The sequence below is a fragment of the Sinohyriopsis cumingii genome, chromosome 11 (genome assembly GCF_028554795.1).
Source record: "Sinohyriopsis cumingii isolate HCF-2022 chromosome 11, ASM2855479v2, whole genome shotgun sequence".
Lineage (NCBI taxonomy): Eukaryota > Metazoa > Mollusca > Bivalvia > Unionida > Unionidae > Sinohyriopsis > Sinohyriopsis cumingii.
This window is the reverse complement of record NC_142971.1, coordinates 76106249-76129546: the sequence shown is the minus strand read 5'-3', so window position 1 is coordinate 76129546 and position 23298 is coordinate 76106249. Positions and strand designations below refer to the sequence as shown.

General features: G+C 34.7%; 1 protein-coding gene and 1 long non-coding RNA gene across 2 annotated transcripts in view; both read right to left on the bottom strand.

Moving 5' to 3' along the window:
• LOC149788780 (uncharacterized) overlaps positions 1 to 23298 on the bottom strand; it is a 67367-nt gene that overhangs the window by 38292 nt on the left and 5777 nt on the right. Inside the window, exons 4-8 of the mRNA XM_089974909.1 lie at positions 18045 to 18236; positions 17150 to 17277; positions 16305 to 16404; positions 14551 to 14765; positions 13012 to 13152 (exon numbers count right to left, since the gene is read on the bottom strand). Coding sequence (XP_089831035.1) covers positions 13012 to 13152; positions 14551 to 14765; positions 16305 to 16404; positions 17150 to 17192 — 499 coding nt within the window. The 5' untranslated portion in view covers positions 17193 to 17277; positions 18045 to 18236. The remainder of the gene's footprint in view (positions 1 to 13011; positions 13153 to 14550; positions 14766 to 16304; positions 16405 to 17149; positions 17278 to 18044; positions 18237 to 23298) is intronic.
• On the bottom strand, positions 687 to 10013 carry LOC149788781 (uncharacterized). The gene is made up of 2 exons (XR_016424245.1): positions 4862 to 10013; positions 687 to 973 (listed from the first exon to the last, which is right to left on the bottom strand). It is a non-coding gene; the product is annotated as an uncharacterized LOC149788781 (long non-coding RNA).

Here is a 23298-nt window from a genome sequence, read left to right as displayed (position 1 = left end):
CATATTCATATTGTTTTTCATCTTTTTCATAGTAATAATAATGATGATGATAATACTAATATCTAAATTGCTTGCTCCTTTAAATATAGTCAAGGCATGGATATTTTAAATGACAATTATGAATTTTAAACAAAAATTACAAAGCATTTTTTTTGTTTAAACTGCATTAATTTGGAATGTTTGGCATGAAAAAAGTGCTAAATTCTATATTCTACCTGCACTACATTTTTATGATTCAGATAATTCCTTTGCACATGTCCTTTATCTTAATTTTACTGGATGTAGCAGTTTGTATATTGTATGTGCCAACTTTGTTACTATGCTAGCATCCATATCAAAATCATGCATATGAGGCAACTCCATCTACTAAAAAAGGCATTTCTTTAACATTGCACTTGCTGTTGATGACTTTATTTTTCCAAATTAAAACTGTTTGTGCCGACAGAACAAGGTTTAGTTTGAAATTTGTATGGTATAAATGAATTAAATAATACTGAGCTAAATTGTAATTGTGCTTTGGCAAATGCTTTTGAAGACAGGATGTATGGTACAATTCATAATGGACCTGAAGCAAACTCAAGTAAATCTTAAAATAAACAAGTTTGTGTGTGCATGCATGTGTGAAAACTAAGCACAATGCCATTTTTAACTTAAAAGACAAATAATTACTTGTTGTGCAAACGACATTACAACTTCATATTTATTTTGGCCCTTTGTATCTAATAGTAAATAAAGTCCTTAATATTTCGCCATGATCTTGATCCAAGGCTTGGTTCTTTTGCAAGAACATTAAGTACATCTTCTTGCCTAGGCACTTTGAGCATCCCGATGAAACAACCCAAGTGTTGGTGCACAGCATTCCTTTCTTGACTTGTCCAAGGTCTTCGCCTAGTTTTAGATTTGGTGCTTCTATGTCTCTTTGTTGATACTGCAACTCGTATAGTGCTGGTACATATCTTTCTAGATTCAAGAACTGAAAAATATAAGATGATTTCTGAGATAAGTATGTTGATAAGACTAAGGAAAATCTTTAAACAAAATTCCACCAAGGGACTGATGCTCTACTAACCAGAGGAAACAGCAACTAAGATTTATATCCTTTACAATTGGTGCCACACATGCCACAATAAATATCTGCAGAAGATAATTGGGTGGGGGGGGGGCAAGTTTAACTACATGGACAAACTAATTTATTTTAACTTTAACCATCACAAGTGTTGGGAATCGGCTCAAAAAGGTAATATTAAAGTAATACTGGATAGGAGTTTTAAAATACCAGTAAGTAATACAACAACTAACATGGATCGGTTTTGATACCTCTACACCATTCTCATGGAAGCACATTTGGTTGCCTGCTGTAAACGGCAGTCATTTTGGGCTGGTTGTCAAATTGCAACCTTCATTGGAAACCCTCCATTAGATACATCATTCATTGATATGAATGACCATTATGTCAGATCACACGGTCGATGTTTAAGCTCTGATATTTAAAGTAACTGGCTCAGATTTTCAACTCTCCAAAACAGACGCTGCGGAGTTTGTTCAGTACTTTCTGGAGTTATCATGATCAGAAAAATGACTATTGAAGCTTCAATAACACAGGTAAGGGCACTGATGTTTATTTACGCATCAGTGAGTATTTATAATTTATCAACTTTGGGTCATTTAGTTATGGAGACATAGGCAAAGAACTGATAAATTTAGAGTATGGGAAATAGCAGCTACGGTCTCTTACATAGCTTCAAATGCTTGACAGTAAATAGGTTCTCTGAAAGCACATAAAAAATTATTGTGTCAAAATTAATTATACAACTATAACGATCAGATTTTACTCTTAAATCTTTCTATACATAATTTATGTATACCAAAACTGGAAAATGGTTAAAATTGATGTTGAACGTATGGAGTCAAATAGGTAACAGATGTTCTATGTATAGCACACTGCACTGTGTAACTCAGGTACATGTATATCAACTGCCCACAAAGCCATACATTCTATGAAGTAAAGGTTAAAGTGTTATATATTTATGGAGCACAAGATCACTGTGCTGAATTGCTTGAGAAAAGAAATGAAAATTGTGCATTACTTTTAAATTGCCTTATTTTAACTAGGCTTGGTATTATTCATTTCTACACTTAATTTCAATTACTGCGGTATAGGTGGGAATGGCCACTATTCAACCTGTTTTTGTCCATCCAAAATGTACAATTGACTTGGGAGCTTCAGATGGCTCAGTGACCTAAATGCTCCTCTTTACAGCTCACCCACATCTGTCCGCATGGGTTCAACTTTTGGCTTGACCAACATGAGTGTGTAACAAAGCATGGCAGTAGCTTTCCATGGGTTGGTGGTTATTCTTCCACCAAATATACTGACTGTCATGTATAGTCTATCATATGCTAGAAATGGTGTTAAAACCAACAACACCAAACCAAACGTACATTTTTCTTGTATTCAACATCATTTCCAGTAACACATTCTCTGTAATGAAATACTTCAAACTTTCAAAATCATTGTCATCATCACCAACTTCAGCCACCATTTGCAAAAAGTAAATCATCACCTCATGATGAACCATGTTGATAGTCTGCCATGTGGGGTTGTCTTAGTGGCCCATATTTTAAACAAGAATCTGTCTAACTGCCTTGATGAATGCAAAGTTAAAACTATAGCAAAATGCTTGTCCCAAAGCCCAATGTACCTATTAAATTAAGCTTAACACCTTTCATGTCAAGCTGAGGTATCTAGATGTGTACTAGTTACCTACATGAAAAACAACATTGCAGTAAGCATACAAGATCTTGACCAGCAGCACAACTTATGTTTTGTGGAATGCTTCAAGGGTTAGAAGATGAATAAAATTCTAAACCATGCTGAGTATACACATGACCCTTGAGCTAATTTGCGGGAGTTCTAGCGTTTCACTGCTTTCTAAGGGCTCAATTTCACGCAAATGTTTTCACACTCATGCACCCTGGCAACTTCTCTATTTTAAGTAACAAAATGCAGAATGAAAGTGGGACCTGGGGTATAAAGCACTCAACTTTAACATTTACTGCCATCTCAATTGAGTGGGTTTGAGTCTCAAGTCCAGCTAATGTCAACTGCTTCCAGTGAGTTGTCGGTTCTTACCAGGGTTTTTTGGGGCTCTTCCTCAAGCAGTTATAATGACTGCCATGTACAGCATATCATGCATTGAAAATTGGCATTAGACCCAAAACAACAACTGTACAATAGAATGGAAGCAAAACAATCCTCATTACCAAAACAATACATGCATTAGAGGCATGTGACATTTCACAAACGTCTTCTCAGTACAGAGACTTTGGTAATGGCTATACATTACAAAAATCCTAATAATTTTATAAGTTCATATTTATTTAAAAATAGATTGTGAAATTAGGGTTGATAAAGTGAAAAACTAGCTATTTTGTTGGATATGTCATCTGCCCCGATTTTTGTAACTTTAAATTATACATAAACATAAATTGATAAATGAAGAAAGTATTTATCTACATATATACCCTGGAGAAATTTCATTAAATAATAGTGTACAAAAATAGAAACACATTACACACATTATTCAAGTCATCAGCTTTTAATGATATTTGAAGTTTATCCAGTCAACAATATCTAACAAATCTATTGGTTGATTCTAGTGACAGAAGCTACATATATTTAATTACACTTTTAATGCAAAAAAATTAACATCAATTTCACTTCTGTGCCGTGTACACATTGAAAAATAATGGCAAATCTGAACAGTATATCCCAAGGAATAATATTACCACAATCATTTATAAGATTATGAAAATTGCAATCCATGATTTGCTCATCTGATTTTAGCGATCAATCTTTAAGTATGTCTATGACCAAACCCTTAACCATGACATCACAAAGCTCTATCCTTATCAATGAGTTTAAAAATTATCAATGTCAATATTTTTATATTATAATCACATTTTCCCTGGGATTTCTGCATTCTCTTTAAGTTCATCTGAGATCTCCCCATACTCTGTTGGCCCATTTGCTGTTTTAATTTCTTGTTTTGCAATATCTCCATTTTCTTTTTCTGGCACAATAATATCTGACAAAATAATTTTCATGAGATAAGATACAAATGACAGACTTGCAATATTTAATTCTTCTTGTTACTATTAAATTATGATTGGTATGAATTAAAATATCCCACGGTAACCTTAAAAATAAGGACCATTCTTGATATTTAGAGGGATTTTTTTGGGGGTGAGTGCCATTTTCAGCACGTGATAGATTATACATGGCGGCCAGTATAACTGGTGGAGGAGGAAGCTGGGAAAACCCCTGTAAGAACCACACACCCCATGAGAAGCTAATGAAAAGCTTTCTTACTGACTCGCATTGGCCAAGGTCGATACTTGATCCCATGTGGACAGAGGTGTGGTGACAGAAATCAGTAAAGGAGAGCACTTTAGACCATTCAGCCCCCTAAGGGCTATGTTAATTTATAAACATCTGGTTTCATTTTTGTAATGTTCATAAGACTAAAAAATGTTTCCATTTTCATGCAAACACAAAATTAAAACTTAGGTCAGTCAATCAGTAAAGGTGTGTTGTTGCTTTGGGGTTTAATGCTATTTCTCAGCATAAGAGAGGCTATACATGGCAGCCGGTATAACTTTAGACCTATCTGCCACCAAGGCCCATTACATTTCTTTCCCTCATCTCATCCACAGGGTTATAACTGAAGGGATCAGCATTGGAATGCCATAATTGTATCAAGAAATTATAGGGAGACATGATGAACTTTTGAAGAAGTTTCCTAATATATATCACTCAAAGATTTGCGGGATGTGGATAAAATGAATATGAATATGCTACCTTATTCCGCCAGTACAAGTTCTTTCCATCTCCATAGTCTAATCTCCTCACCACTGTCAATATTTCTGGTTGCAAAGAGACAAAGCCTTGGGTAAGAATTGTACACCTCCAATTTCATTCGTGCATTGCACAAGTTTGTGCGGTCTACAGCATCATTCACAAATTGGCACACGTGTCCTCTTGTAGATGTTACATCTATACTAAAGTAAAAGAAAATACAACCGACAAAAAGCTACATCTTCCAATCCTTTAAATAGATCAACAATCTTAGCAAAGATCTGTCCATGCTATCTACTAAAACAAAACTGTCAAGTCACATTAACCTAGATCCTAGAGTTGAATAGGAGATGAAGGGAATTCCAGCCACCCCATGACATATTACAAGTTCTTAAATTCTTAAATTATAATGACAATGCCCACATGTCTACATCAAATTTTAAGGAACAGATATGCAAGACACTAGTGGCCTTTTGTCTGATCTTTAATGCATTGAAATAGTTTAATTTAGTACATGCATAATTATGTCTCGGTGCAGATGTCTTTACAATGCAAGTCTTAGAGTGTTGGGCTTTACACCTCAATGATGCTATGGATCACTGCAAGGTGCTGAGTTTGTTTACTGAAAACAGAACATCTGAATGGTCCTTATAATTTAGTCTTATCTCACTTTCATATGCATTTGCCTAAATAATCCTAATATATGCATAATGGGCTGTAAAAATACTCCATTATCATCCTTTCCAGTGTTAATAGGCAATTTTCTACACCGCAAAATGAATACAAAATGTTCTTAGTCTATAGCATATATCTAGAGAAAATCTGAATATTCATAAGCGATAATAAGCCCATGATCTCTTCTTCCAAGTTCAATATTTGGTCGAGAAAGGGGTCTATTATTGCCAACACCCACAACCCTGATAAACTGAAATCAGTCTGTGAACTCAATCATCTTAATTAAAGTGGTCCTGAAAAATGTGTTCTTTTGAATTCAGACTAAACATCTGAATGTACCACTAGATTCTCTTCTCCGTTTTTTTTTTTAAACTCAGTATAACCAAAATGTTAAGTGCTAAAGATCTACTAGGAGTGAAAAAGGACAGTAACTCTTGTTCAGCTAAATTTGGGAATTATGTGTAAATAAATTGTAAATAAATTTTAGCTATAAGAAAATTGCACAAAGAGACTTTCAATGTAACTTGAAAGGTGTTCAACATTATGCACACAGCCAGTTACTTTAAACATGCCCCAAAAAATCTAATTTAGACTGAACTAAAGGATTGCAACTATTAAATACAACAAATAGTACACAATTCCCAAACAATTTGCTTGGCTGAAAGGATTTGTTTTTTTTTGTCTCTAATATGACCTCTACTCTATACCATGTTTTGAATGGCATGCATGGAAGAAGCCACTTTCACCTGATTGGTTGCACAGGATAAAGGAGCAGCTCTGCTCGTGAAAACGTGTATTCATTTTAAGCAAACACTAATGTGTGTGTGTGATTTGGATTTTTAACGTACCTTTAACAATTTTTCAGTCATATCGCTACAGTGTCTGCAGTGTGGCAGTTTATAGCAAACACTAATGAATCAAAGCTTAATTGCTGATTACAGGTTTCGTTTCCATTCAGATTTCCAGCTAGCAATACAACTTTCACTAAACTAATTGCAGAAATTGGAATTTGTACATTGATTCATTTCTCATTTGCAACATAAAACAGACCAAAAAGAAACCGTTTTATGCTAAACACTAAATACAAAATAATATTCCCACATATAGCACTCATATTATCATGAAATTTCAAGGTTGAAGCTATGTTCTGATTCAAGGAAGAATTTACTCTCACATGGAGAATTTTTTGGTGTTATGAGCAATTTTCTTCTATTTGATTTTCTCTCTGTACTCGCTGCATGAGGTTTTAATTGTAAACTTTTTAGCCCACAAATCCTTGCAGTTTCAGCCCTGATAATTGTATTAAATCTTAGATATATAATAATTCTATTAGCTGAAACTTACTAATGTGTCTTCTGATGATATTTAAAGCCAAAGAGATAACATCTGTCGTATTTATGATTTCGTTGTTTCCTGCTATATTTTTTCTCCCTTCTCTCAGCCTCTAATGTGCCAATTCTTTCCCCATACATACTCAAGTAGAAAATCACCTTTGCCACATTTGCAAAGACACCATAACCTATAATGGGCATAAGGCAAAAGCAATAAATTAAAATTTAAAATAAGCGTGCAAAGGTGTTCCTAATAACCAAAGCTTAAAACTAGAATTTTATGAGGATATATCTTGTGTAATAAAATGAAGCATTATTTTGTAAGGATGTTATACATAGTTCAAAAATCCGATAGCCTGACACCCGGGACCTCTCTAATTTCAGATAAGTGAGGAGCTTGTCAGGCTTATTAAAAAAAAATCTAATTTTACCTGACAAAGCTCTGATTATGCTGATGAAATGTAGAATTTTTTTAAGATGTTGACCTGCCATAACATAGCATGTCATGCTAAAACCAGGATTTATATTCCCCAAACCCCTGACACTTTATGTTTAAAAAATATAATTTTAAGTAATCTTCAAAAATAGAACAAAAATAAATACTTCAGCATATGCCCATTACATGTAGCATGTATAAATGGTAAGCAGTCATGACAAAAGTTGATGTAAAACTCCTTCTGGCAGTTTAAATAAGGCAATTAAAAGGAAAAAGGTCAGGTATAAACCACTATTGCGTGATTTACTTAATTGGCTCACAATAGATGAAGTGGTGCATTTGAAGACTAGTGGGTGATCCCACTGTGCTAACTTGCACAGGCAAAAAAGGTCACAAAATGAAACAACCTAAAAAAGGTAAATCATACAGCTGCTAGATGCCTGTAAAAAGTGTTCCAACTGGATAATGAGGTCCCATCATCCCAGCCACAAAAGGTTGAAACTGAGGTCCCATCAACACTTAAAATTGGGGTCCCAAATGCATATATAGTGCTTGCACATACTTAAAACGGGGGTCCCCAGAATGCAAGGCCTCAAGTGCAACAAAACGTGATCACCATGAAAATGGATAAAGCACCTGATTAGTGCTGAAAGAACACAAGGCCTTAAATGACGCCTGGAGTTTTATATTATTTTGTTTTGTCTCAGCCACATACAAGATAAATTTAAATTACTCACCAACATAACCAGATATATATTTGTTTCGAACACATCTTGGTTGAACCCAGTTTCACATCAATGCTGGGTATGATTTTTGGGTAACAGGTGCTTAAGCAAACTGTATTAAAGATTACTGACTAATTTGTGAATGGCAACAACTTTTCTTTTGAAATCAGATTTTACATAAAATGAAAAGCATGATTATTACAGTCGCTTGAATAGTGTCCAATTGTCGAAGGTGATTTAGGAAGCAAAGTAAGCAAAACTAAATTTCAGAATTCTTTTTTGACAGATTTTTTTGTGAAGCATGCCAGCAAAAAGAAGGGGGGAGGATTTGATTCTGGACACATGGCAAACAATTTATTGGCTCATGATGTCATTTCTGTGTGTACCATCAAATAGGAGATCATCTTTATGTTAAGATATTCGATACATTGAATTGAACCTTCCAATTAGTTAATTGACCTATGCTTTTCAGTATGATTTTATCAATGGAATAGATTGGCTGACAGGCAATAATACGCACGTGCTTGTTTCTTGAACAGTTGCTTTGTGTTGTTTAAAAGATTAACTATCCGTATTCGACAGGCATTTAATTGTAATCCGGGCTTGTGAAATTTTAGTCAGGGCTTGTGATTATTTTATAGTCACCAGCCCTGGGCATTTGTTGACATTTTTAATAGGTATCTGCTTTAACACAAGCAATAATTTAAGAAATCAAAAACAAAAAGTGTTCAAACTGGAAATTAAGGTCCCATCATCCCAGACACACAAAGCTGAAACTGGGGTCCCATAAACGCCAGTTAAAATTGGGGTCCCAAATGCATATCGTGTATGCATAAATAGTTTATTTCCCTAGAATACAAAATGAAAATTGAAAAAAAAAGTACAATATTGTGATTTAAATCCTGAATAGTGCTAAAGTTCGATCACAAATCCAAATATATAAAAAAGTGTTAAAACTGGAAATTGGGGTCCCATCATCCCAGACACACAAAGTTGAAAATGGGGTCCCATAACACTCTTATAATTGGGGTCCCAAATGCCTATAGTGTATGCACATGCTTAAAACTAGGGTCCCCAGAATAGTGACTCAGTTGCACAAAACCCCAATCACCATCAACATGGATAAGACACATTATTAGTGTTGAAAGCACACACAGCCTTAGCTGTATCTTTTTTCGAACCCATCTTAATGCAGCCCCGTTTCACACCAGTACCGGACCCATTCTTTGGGTGAAAGGTTTCTCATGCCAGCCTAAAACAAAATAAAGGTCCAATAAAGAGTCAAACTGGACTTAAAATCTTCTAATGGTCAGAATCCAGAATTATCTGCATAATAAGACTAGTCTACATTTCTAAAGATTTCATAACTGGTGACTATAGCACTTATTGGGCTATAACTTATTTTAAATCACATACCCCCAGCAGCTTTAAATGTGTATTCTGGGTAAATGTTTGTAATAACAACTAATTGGTAGGCCTATGTGTATGAAGTCAAGTAGGTTACAAAATAATAGGTGTTCTATTTATAGCATACTTCACTGTATAACTTTGGTAAATGTATATTTTCTGCCTACAAAGCCATACATATGTTGTTGGTGTTGTAGGGTGTAACACCATTTTTCAGCACAAGATAGGCTATACACGTCGGCCAGTATAATTGGTGGAGGAAGAACACTGGAAAACCCCGGGAAGAACCACCGACCCACGAAAAGCTACATGCGTACATACTAAATGGACGGCCCCTAACAGTAGAAAAAGCAGAATACCATTCATAATTAACCCTTTACCTCATATGTATGGCATCGGGGCCCCGAGTGGTCTAACGCGCTCACCGTTACGGATCACTGCCATCTCACCTGTGTCTGCGTGAGTCCGCGTCTCAAGCTCGGATAATGTGGTCGTACATTTCTTATATCATAGCAATAATGGCTACAAGTGGTACTGTGATTAACCACTCCGAAACAGATGATACTATAAACAAGGAAAGCAAAACGCGGTACCCATAAATTAACCCACGGAACAATGTCTGCAGCAATGAAAAGTTTAAAATTTAGAAATACCAACAGGACTGAGCAAATCCCATAGCCCATTTTCGAAGTCGGACAATTAAAATTTTCCAAGTAGCTATTCCGGGACAAGTGCTTTTTAAAAAAGTCGGGCTAGTCCTTCTTTTGGTGCTTTAATCACTATATCTGCCTTTATTTGGCCAATCATGCCCTCTGGGTATACTGAATACTTAATTCTACCCCTCTTCGTGTATACATTTACATCCTGTTACCATCTTTTTGTTTGTTATGTTTTATTATTTTTCAGATCAAAAACGACGAAATCTATTCAAATTCAAAACCTATTGCGCCCGGCAAATATTTTTAGCCGGTAAAGGTATGAACAATTTAAAATCAATATCAAAATATAATTTCTTCCGCTTGAATGAGCATCAGACTGATTAAAAAATGAAGCAGACGTAGCTAGATTATTTTTTAAATGAAGGCGTATTAAAAAAGACTTGAGAAGCACCTACCTGCACCTGAATTTCCGAAATTTTCTTCTCGCCTAGTTCCATAGCATGGTGCCGGAAACAAAAAACACGCATGAGCGAAGACGGGATTTCCAATTTTGTGGTCAGAAGACGGTACGCTTTTTCTTCGGTGTGATATCATAACGAAGTAAAAGGTGAAATTCGGGTCAGTTTTAATAACTATTTTTTATAATAAAATAGGGATAGTAGAATTTAATTTTATGGTTTTCAGAACTGGGTTCCCTTGTAACTGGGGTCTTTGCGTGATGAGACCCCAGTTAAGGAGGAGAGTGTTAAATAAAGACCCAACTTTCTACAGAACACACACGCACACACAAACACACACACACACACACACACACACACACACAACTTACTGAAGAAACTATGAAGTGTGATCCTTTAAGATATTGTAAGAACCCTATAAAATTCAAATGTGGGGGTCCTCGGGACTCCATCAAATATCAAGTTAATGGAAGCTCTGAAATCGCACCTCATTCATACAATGCATGCTTGTTGTTTCAAAAGCAAATAATGCCACAGCAGCGAAATGGTCAAAATGTAATTCCGGTTATAACCTAAAAATGTTCCAGCTCTACTAGACAGTCAACAATCTTTTTTTTTACAGGGAATGTCCAAAAAAGTATTTTAGCAACGTTACACCACAAATAATCATTATTTTCAAAACTGTAGGTTTATTAACATATTGTTAGGCCAAAAGGAACATGAAAACAAATATGTATTTAAGCATGTAATAAATTTTCTCAAGAGGGTTATTGCCACTAGAAACTAACATTTTAAGTGGCTCAGTCAAATCCCACCTACTTTCATAGAATGCATGTTTGTTGTAATAGTTTTATAAAGCAAATGATGTCAAAACCACCAAAAGGTTGAAACCTGGTAAAATAATGAAATGTTTCATCTCTTGCGGAAAAAGATATTTCTTTAATGGAACAAATGGTGCTCTCTAGAAATTGATATTTGCTAAAATGGATCACATGGTATAAAAATTGGTGGAAACAGTTCGAATTCTCCTTTCAGCATTTTTCACGTGCGAATTACTTAAAGAAATATATGCTGCCATCTTTACCAACATTATCAGCATGACATGCTCTACTACCAGTTACCGGTATTAAGAGAGTATAGCCAGTCATCAGCATGACAGAGTACAACCAGTTATCAGCATGACAGAGTACATCCATTTATCAGAATGACACAGTACAACCAGTTATCAGAATTACAGAGTACAACCAGTTATCAGCATGACAGAGTACAACCAGTCATCAACATGACACATTACAACCAGTTATCAGCATGACATAGTACAACCAGTTATCAGAATTACAGTACAGTTATCAGCATTACGCAGTACAACCAGTTATCAGCGTGACAAATTACAACCAGTTAACAGCATGAGAGTACAACCAGTTATCAGCATGACACAGTACAATCAGTTATCAGCATGACACAGTACAGCCAGTTATCAGATTCACACAGAGTACAACCAATTATCAGCATGACACAGATTACAACCAGTTCTCAGCATGATACAGATTACCACCAGTTATCAGCATGACAACGACTACAACCAGTCAGAATAACCATCATTTTGCTCTTGAGAATTCGTCCAAAATAGGGGTATCAATTTTTGTGGTTAAACAAAAGAAATCCATCTGAGTATAACATTTAGGATTGTTATATGGGTGCCATTGTTACCTGAGTTTAATCCTACAAAAGATGAAAAAGAACAAAATATCAGTAACAAATAATTACTACAGCAGCATCACTAACTTTTGTGGAATATTAATTTTAACGGATTTAGTTTTTGCTGCAAACCAAAAATAATAGACACCATGGAAATTTAGCAACATAAGGTAAAAAGAAACTATTTCATCCCATCATATCCCACCCAATAAACTAGCTGTGATTCAATAATAGAGATCAACAAATCTAACTGATAAACAGTTCCATGTCTAATCTTGTAATAAAATTTTGCTTTTGCTTTTTTATATTTTTAGAAAACATCTTAAAAACAGGGTAAGTATTATTGAACATGTATCTATACAGTATCCATCAGATGTTGTCTCCACTCACTGCCTTAAATCAATACTGTTTGACCTAAGGATAGAGAAAACAAAAACAAGCAAAAAGTAATTCAAACTTTAGTATTACTGAAAAGGAAAGAAAGATTAATAAATGATACTAGTATATGAAAATTAAATTTGATAATTATTCAAATCAATTTTCTATCCAAATAAAATAGATGCTAAAATTAAAATCTTTAAGATGAATCTTTAGCACAATTGATAATGTTGTCAGCATCACTGTCACTGGCATAAAACATCCGACTCAATCACACTATCCTAGACATGCTGAAAACAAACATTGGGTGGGGCAGTGAGATAATACTTATGATGTATAACAATTTCAAAAAATGAAATCAAGTTGTAAAGACTACAGACACTGACCAATCATGGGCTCTCCATTCTTCATCCACATGGGTAGACTGCTGGTGGTATGGTAGGAGACTGTATCACATTGGAATTTAGCTGTTCCTCCAACTGGAATGCGAGTTGATTTAAGAGGTCCAGCAGCCCACTGGGGAGCACCTGTAGCATAGAAGAATCAGTAATGATAGTGGAAGAGACAGCCAGATATTTTCCAGATATACTACATGGTAAAAAAATAGGCTGATGTTTGATAAACATATTCCCTCACTACACTCGAAACAACAAAAACAAACACTTTTAAAAATGTATTTTTAAAAATTGGAAAACTGCCTTAGTGACATGAAAATCAGGTCATCTACACATACTTACCTTCAGGCCTAGTCAACATGTTTTCCTTGTGTAATCCTGTCAACACGCTTTTTAATTAAGAAACAGTGTATGTAAAAAACAGTTGAGAACAAGTAAAAAAATTGCTCTGTTTACTTCACAATATTGTCATGTCATCTACAAAAGATTATAACCATGCTTATTTAATTGTGTTGGTCTAATTTCAAAAGATTTTTTTACAAACGAGTCTAAATCCAACATGCGAACAGTATATATAAAGAATTATATTAGCTGTTTCAGTAGACTAAAAATGGTGTCGCTCATGAACAAGAGCAAATAAAACATGCCTAACATATTTAGTTTAACTAAATTAAGGACTTTTTTTATAAAATAGTACCAACATTATGATCATCACATAAAAAAGTTCAAAATGGAGAAAAAAATTTAGAGTTGTGAAATTGAATCCTGTCATCTGCATATACAGAAACACATGATGGTGTTTGTCTATTCCATAAGAAACAAGTCTCCATTCTGAAAACTCCTATTGTCATGGTAATGTTTTGTCTTCTAATATGCATCATCTGAAACACGTAGTTGAAATCCCAGAGCATTTGTCATTGGCTGTTAAAAACTGAACTTGATTTTGCCTGATGAAAATCCTGCATTTATTGGCAATACAATTGCACCTTCAGATTTCATTGCAAACTAGAAATGTGGCATTTACTTACAAATACAAATGCAATCTCAAGATGGTGTATATCTGGATTGGTTGACAATGTACAGTATAGTATGGCAGATTGAAGTACAGACTAGTATACAACTTTGATGTACAGACTCGTATTTCAGAGAGATGTAGAGATTGGTAGGGCAGGCTGATGTAAAGACTGGTATGGTATGTACTGACTATTATTGCAGACTGATGTACAGACTGGCATGGCAGGCTAATGCTTTGGCATTAAAAATTTAAAGCCTTTCAAATGGATGAGCCATGATAACCAACCATGGTTGTTCCTAAAATTAGCTGATACTTTGCTGTAATATAGTTATATGTATAGCTATATTTATTGAACATTTTTTTATGTCACTAGATAATTTATAATAAAATGAGAAATATTATTTGAAGAATAACTTTATTAATACTCTAAACATTATCTGGAATTCCTGACAATTTTTCAAAACACGTTCAATTTCACATATAATTTTTCATTTTTTTGCCAATAACATTTATACCTGTGACCATGACACTGACAATGCCTTCATTCATGCCATACGAGTTTCTAGCACGACATATATAGTCTCCTTCATCATTGATTTCCAGCTTTGAAATGATCAGTTTCCGTCCAGTAGAGTCTTCAGGATCTATTTTGTACCTTGGAGTTCCATCATTCAGAAATGTATCTGAAAGCTTTACGCCATCCTTAAGCCACTCAACATTAGGTATTGGGCTGAAGTTAGAAAGAAAATAGAAGGGACATTCTTTAGACTTTATAAAATTATGTCCGTTGTAGAGTGAGACTCATTGACAAACTCTATGGCAGAAGATATTTATATGGTCATGACTATAGCAACCCAGTGTTGTCAAGGCCATACATATAGTCCTTGTTATGGAAAAGATAAGAGCAAAGTCTTCAATCCATCTCATAGAATAACCTTTCATTTCTCTCGTATTTACAGCTTCAAAAACTGGCCTTGCATATGCCAAAGTTGTTACAAGATTTGTTAGACGCATACACTTATGGGATATGTTAGCAAAGTGATAATGTGGGCAAAGCATGCTGTACAACCTGCATTGGGGACATAAAAATACACAGGAATTGCTTAAAGATGACATTTGTTGATTTGCTTTCCTATTTTCAAGTTTATTACCAATCTCTCTTTTAAAAACACATTATCAAAGGATATTTGCTTGACTAGTTTATTTTTGTCAAGCCATAAGCTTTAAGAGATATCAAAAAATTCTTGACTTTTAATGTGTTAACTGTTGGAGGTAAGCAATGTTTGTGGGCAAAATAACCAGGTATTTCCTTGTCTATCGTATGAAACCCAACTGCAGACAGGACAAACCAATGATGCAATATTCTCTCCCATTATGAGCTTCATTTGCAGCTTAAAAGACCAGACAAGTGTATGCCACTGTGGTGTATCTTTGAGTAAGATATTTCCATCTGGTTGGATGATGCAAATGGAATCCTTGCTCAAGCACTGGTCCTGGTGGATTAATCATCACTTGAGATGATCTAAATAAAACGTTGGATAATAAAGAGTTTTGGTGACAAGACTAAAAGTTAAAAAAGTCAAACTTATGCCCCATCCATGGAATCTGAAATTACCTTCATGCATGAACATGGTGGTCAGGGAAACTGATGGACATATATAATTACTGACACATATAATACTTAATACTCCTTCAAAGTCATGGTGGGTCATAAAACAGTGCACCGTAAAAGAATATCAATGCAATATATGCTTCTAGAAAAACTGAAACATTTTCTTAAGTGTCACTATTCCTTTAAAAGTTTATTTATCTTTCTTAAATAACAATCCATATTTAAGTATTTAATGAAAATTTAATGAAATCTCCAGATATTTATGCTGTTGCTGTTGTTGGGTTTTATGCCTTTTTTCACCACACTTTTAGATATATTCCTTCTCTTGTCCAAACACAGAAACATCACATCAAAATTAAATTACTTAGCAGTGCATACCAAGCTAGAAACAGGATTAGTCTCCAGGTTAAATGGAATGTTGTGCAACTGTCAACTGATGAGTGCTCAATGATGGAGGAACTAAATTTATGCAAGCTTAACTCGTACAAAGGTAATCTGCCAAACACTGTCAACGAAAACGCTTTGCAAATGAGTGACATGAATAAGCCCGATTTTTAGCAAATTAAACTCGGAATACTGTGAACTGAACAACATAAATAGGTCTCAAAACCTCTTCTGTATATGAAGAGAAATTTCAGACCTGAAGCTTCCACTTACTTTCCAGCGAAAATGCACAGAAGAGTGGCCTTCAATCCAATGGTCCCTTCAACTGATTTGGAATATTTCAAGATGGGTTTGGAGGTCACTTCAGCAGGAACTAAAACAGTGCAAAAGCAAAATAGAAAATTGTGGTAAACCTTGCCAAAATGTCCAAAGATTAAGCACAAATATCAGAATTGTCGAAGGTTAATAATGATTCTTTCAATTTATAAGCAAACTGTGTCAAGTACTTTTGGGAAATGTAAGGAAATTAAAATCTTGAAACATAAGCTGATTGTCTTAGCTTCCAATCTGTCTTAGTTTCCAAATTGTATTCCCAGTATGATAAAATTGCATGAAAGGGTTAAGACTTAATATAAAAATTAAAAACATTACAAAAATAATAACACTAATATTATATTATACTTAGTCTGATTTGCCATTTTTAACAAGGCACACTCTGAAGCAAAGTCAACTTCAAAATAAAAATAAAGATACTGTAAGAAAGCTTGATTTGCGTTCTGTTTATGTCATTTTCGAAAAAGTCTTTTGAGATTCAGTGAATTTATTTCAACCGCCAACCACCATATAAAATCAATGGTATATCTGCCAGCTGACCAGAAATATGGTGCCTGATGATGTCATTTAGGAACTATCTAAAGGAAATATGACACGTAGTTACTGTATATCTGTAACATACCGCGTCTGATTAAAATCTAGAGACTGCAGAACAAAGACAAACCAAAATTATACATGTTCATGTCCAAAGCTAGGAAATGCAGAAATAACGATAATACTTGAAAATAATAATAATATTAATAATAATAAAAATAATTAGCATTAAAAAGGGAGATAACTCTTACCTCTATGAACATTCAAAATGAATTTTTCCAAGTATACAGCCATGATACTGGCAATATTGTTAAACAGCTGGCATCTGTATGGGTTATTTGAGTTGTCTGAAACCCTCACAAACAAAAATGAAGAGTTCCTGCCAGTAGAAAAGGTAATCACTTTATCAAAATGAGCAATAGCCCCAGACTAAACAATAGTAGAATCAACAGCGATCAACCTACTCAATTTAATTAGCTAACAAGAATGTAATCTGACAGAATGAATGGAACAATTAACATGGCTTTTCGTTTTACATTTTCTGCACAGCTTGTAGATTATATTTCTTTGCCATTAATGATGAGTGAAAAATATAAATGATTTGACATGTTTTAGAGTTAACTGGTAATAAGCATATGTATAAACTTACATTATTACATCAAGAAATCTTGTTAGATTTTGCAATATAGTTGGGATGAAATGCCTTTAAATTCATCAAGAGGAAATAGACTTTATCTAGTCCCATTGCACAATGTTCTGACATAATACAATATTTCATTTTGCAGATTGTGTTATATGCATGTCATGCAAAGTCCTAACAGATTGTGTTTTGCGTTTCCAGCATTAGGCAAAATATTTGATCAAACATCAATATGTCAACAATGGCAGCAGATTACAGCATCACTCATACATAATATCAGAATCTGATGTGAAAAAAACAGCAGGCAGACAAATTAAAAAATTTCAGGAGTATCATCGCTACTACTAAATACTATTTCAAAGAAAACTCCTGTGGAAACAAAGAAACACTTCTCAAAACCATGAACATAATGTAACACATGGTGAATTTTCCAAAGATAAAGCATTTTAAGACATTTTAAGAAAACATTTTTAACATACACAAAATCAACAACAAAATCCTATTACCATCAGCATCTAGAACAATTCTACGTTTATCCTCTAGAGTCGTTGGAAAAGCAGTGTTATCACCAGTGCCAACTAACCAGTCTAACTTTGATGCTGGCACACTGCTGGGCTGATGTTCACATGGCATGCTGAAATATGAATATTCATTCACAATTGGGTTGCTGGTCCTTGCTTGATCAAAACCAGTGACAGCTGAAATTATAGGTATAGTCAAACATTTATTTACATGAATTATACATATTGCTGCTGATTACTGGTGAAGTATCAACGATTGTAGACAATAATAAATATAATTAGAAGGTCAACATTAAACTTACTTACGTGGCATCAAATAGGTGCTCAGCATGCCATAACTCAGATTAAATACATCAGTCCATGCAATTATTTCCTACTCATGATTCCCACCATTTTTTTGAAGAGACATTTTCAGGGTTTTTTCCAGGATGAAATTTACTTTTTCAGCATATACATATAACCATTACTGAAAGGAATTAAAGAACATTTTTGTTTATAAGACCCACATTTATTAAATGAAAAGAAGTTCATATGTTAAGACTCTCACTAAACATCCGAGTCAGATATGTGATTGTACACTAAACCACAGCATGAATAACACGAAAAAGCTTCACGACTGCATATTCATATAAACTGGAAGGTGAAGTCATTTGAATATACATTAAAAAGTCTAAGTTTACTTTGCTAAACTGCACTAGGTGTTATCAGAAAACAATAATATAATGATAATACATTACTTTATTTTCGTTGTCAAACCTTTAATATGAAAGAAATCTGAATTATCCCATGTAAATCAGTGTGATATGATATGTTGTGATTTGGATTATTAACGAAGTAGCTTTAACAATTTTTCAGTCATATCGCTACGATGTCTGCAATGTGGCAGTTTATAGTGATGTCTAGCATTGGGGCATCATGCCGCAGACATGTAGCATGATGTCCCACCCAGTCACATTATCCTGACACCGGGCCGACCAGTCCTAACACTAACCTCTTAATGCTGAGCGCCAAGCGAGGCAGCTGTTAGTACCGTTTTTGTAAGTCTTTGATATGACTCGGCCGGGGATCGAACCCACGACCCCCCGCATCCGAGGCGGACGCTCTAACCACTAGGCCACCGGAGCGGTACCCTTGTAAATCAAGATAGCAATCTATATGCATGTCATACAAAATAAATAGTCCCTATAAAAAAACACAATAAATTCAAAGTATATGAATCTTATCTTGTAAAGAAAATAAATTTGAACCCTGAATTATTCTGTGTCAATAAAATCCAGAACTAAAGATTTTTCAAAACAACCTACTGTGTTTATCGCATACGTTTGGACACGAAAAAATATTTTTTTTCATGTCCCAGAGCTTATGGTGATTTTTTTTATACCTACATCATGTTTCTCAAGGAAAGGAACTAAACTGTGTTCAATTTGTGCCTCAGCCCTCTCGCCACCACCACAACCGGCCACATTGCATGCATCCATAGTGTTATTGCTTTCATCAGACAACACAACACATTGGTCATTGAAGTGAATATTGAGAAACGAATGTTTATTTGTCTTCAAAAGTTTGAATGTCATGTGGATAAAAACTAGGTCCTGCAAATTCACATACAAATGAGAGAAAATTATCAACCCCACCTGATATTTATGTGTGACACGGTGTAAGGTACAAAATAACCAAGAATGTATTATATCGAGGGTAACAATATGACAATATCTCGCAAACTAAAATCATTATTAGAAATACATTCACTGTCACTTAGTACAAATGACAAGCTTTTTGATTCCATGGGTTACAAAAAGTATTATTAAAGCAAGTTAATGCAGTGTATACTATTTATACTGAGGAACTCGAATCCCGTTTGTGTCAATTACGACTATAGATGGCCTAAGAAAGTCCAGGTCTTGAATAAGCACACCTTGAAACATTCATAATCCACCTGTTTGAACTTACCGGTAGGATATCAAATTCAAAGGTTAATTTATTAAAAGCAAGGCGACCCCGGACGCAGACCTTAGATTCCTTTTAGCGTGGAGATTTTTTTCTAACTACACATGGAAGTCAACTTTGATTTCTTTTTACTGGTTTTCACAAGGACTTTAAGAAAAAAGAGAAACAATAACACACCTTGAAACGATAACTTCTCACATTTACACAGAACGTGATTCTTTGGCATAATCGTTTTCACATGCATAGCAAATAGAAAGGGCAATAAAAATAAAATAAAATACATTATAGATCTCCGCTATTATAGATAAGTTTGTAGTGCGATACTCAAGTAGTAAAGAGACCTTGCCGCATGCATGGAAAGAACATGCATTGCCCAAAGCTTCACCTCAGAGGACCATATTTCGACCATTAAAGAGTGCTAGTGGAGTGTGATGTAAAAAAAAAATGAACCAGCTGCAAAAAAAACACAAAATGGAGACCCCATCCAGGAGACGATGCCTACACAAATTAAGATGTCAAGAGAGGGCGGGCATTACAAGCGTTTTACATTAAAGCAAAAAGAGGAAGTTGTAAATTTCACAAAATTGCATGGAATTCAAGTAACAGCAAGACATTTCAAAATACCCAAAGCAACTATTGCAAACTGGACAAAAATAATTTTTCTCAGCAGCTGAATGAATGGGGACATTTAGCAAGGAGTGGGAGACTAATATTCTATGGCAATGAGTTAGATGGAAAAAATGCAAAGTGGGTTCTCATCCAATGTGATCTGCACATCATTGTTAGTGTGGGCACTATATGCGCTGATGCCAAGAAATTTGTGTCAAGTGAACATCCAGAAATTGAGTTTCAAGCCAGTAGGAACTGGCAACAGGTTATTTTAAAGCGACACAGCCTTGTGTTTCATTCACAGACAAAGATGCCCAGCATCTCCAAAATATTTGGAGGAGAAAATAAAATTATTTCACAAATTCATAAAGGCAAGAAGAGAAGAAGACAAGATTATAATTAACATAGATGAAACTCCTTTGTACTTTGATCTCATTCCCAGACAAACTATCAAAAAGAAAGATGTTAAAAGTGTGAGAATTTGCACGACCAGTGCGAATAAAAAGCATCTAACCTTAGTAGTTGCAGTTTCCGCTGCAGGAATGTGTTGCCGCCAATGATAATTTTTCGTGGTGTGAGGGAGCTAAAAGATATTCAGACACCAAAAGGATGGATCGTATGTGTGAAGGTTGGGTTAATTACTGAGATGATGCTGTGGTGGATTACAGAGAGCTATCTATAGTATACAGGAAAGGAAATATATCTTTCAGAGACAATTCATTCTGGGCATATATTACAGATTCTGTAAAACAGGCTTTGAAAAAGGATAACACGATGCCTGCAATTGTTCTGGGTGCATGCACCTCCATGCTACAGCCACTAGCAGGAGATGTGTTGCCACCAATGATAATATTTTGTGGTGTGAGGGAGCTAAAAAATATTCAGGTACCAAAAGGATAGTTCGTATGTGTGCAGATTAGGTTGGTTATTGAGGTAATGCTGCAGTGGATTAAAGAGATATATCTAAATTATACAGGAAAGGAAAGATATCTTTTAAAGACAATTCATTCTGGACATATATTACAGATGCTGTAAAATAGGCTTTGAAAAGGGATAACACGGTACCTGGGTTCATGTACCTCCATGCTACAGCCACTAGATGTCAGAGTAAATAAACCGGTTAATTCCGACATGAGGAGAAGCTGGACAAATTTTATTCATAAAGCAGCAGAGGGCCTTTCCAGAGAAAATAACAACACGTCTCGTATTAAGAGTGCAGATAAACAATAAGTTGGATTTTAAAAGCAGTTGAATCAATTTGGGACAAGCCAGATTTGATCCGAACATCATTTAAAGTTTTTGGTATTAACAATAACTTGAATGGATGTGAGAACAATATCATAAGAGACACTAAATGTGATGGCAGTGACAGTGAAGAGGACAAATTTGATAGAATTGAGCCTGAGGAGGTTGAGTGAGCAATTAAGAATGTGGACAGATTGAAGTATTTAAATTAAATATATTAGCAGCATTCAGGTTTGTTCAGCAATACTTGCATTAAGCCAGATATCACTGCTGTGCAAATAAAAGATGTTAGGTTCGGAATTAGTATGTTATCACTCACTCTGTACAGTCACTATCTACCGTTATCTCTATCTTTCCTCCTCTATCTCTGAATATATTTTTATGTAATTACAGTGAATAATTTATGGAACAACACCTGTATGAAAGCAAAGGGAAAAATAATTTTATTTTCTCACAAATTGCAAGTATTATAATCCTTACGTCTTTAATCAGCTAAGAGACGATACAAAACTACAGGGTTCATAACCATTGGTGTGACAAAATTCAAGGACATTTCAAGGACTCAGTACGCTTTAGGTATATTTATCAATCAATATTTAAAGGATTAGTGAGAATGTTGTAATTTCCAGACAAGGGGCTTCCTAATTATTGTGCAATAGACTTTAAAACTGAGAGGAAAAAAATAATCTTAGGAGAACAACAACACATTATTTCTAAGAAAAACAAAGAATTAAAATCAAACAAGAAATATAGATTACAAAGCAAATAAGGTTCAACAACAAAAATGGCTGGGCCTATTGTGAATCTAAGACACCTGCTATGTGAATGATAATACCCCAAAAATCAGATGAGATGCATAAATGCACAACACTTACAATTTGCATGATTTATGCATACCTAACGTTGTCCACAGCAACAAAAAAACTGATTTCTGGAACAACTTTGATGCAATATATGATGCATTCACAATGTATTTAAAAATCATCTGCCACAAAAGTATGTCACATGCTGCCGCATCTAATTTGTCATATCTGCTGTTGATTGATCTTTCATTGAAATTTTACAGGTACATTTACAAGTAGATGAAAGTACATTGTGTAGAAAGCCGCCTTTCTGTCAACAGGCATACAGACATAATTTACACACAAAAATTTGCACACGAATTTTAGATCATATGCCAAAAATCATAATCATGGACCGAGACTTATTTTCAAATACTTTTCATGGTAAAACAATTTTCAGGTATTCTGCAAGAAGGAATCAAATTTCAAGTACTTTTTAAGGTATCGGGCAAACCCTGACTACAACATTGATAACGAGACAGATTTGTCAAGTAGAAAGAATATGTCAACATGTTAGTCATGTGATACGAATAAAGCATCACTAACACATGCTCCATGTTTTTGAATCTTTTCATGTATTTATTCTTGGAATAAAT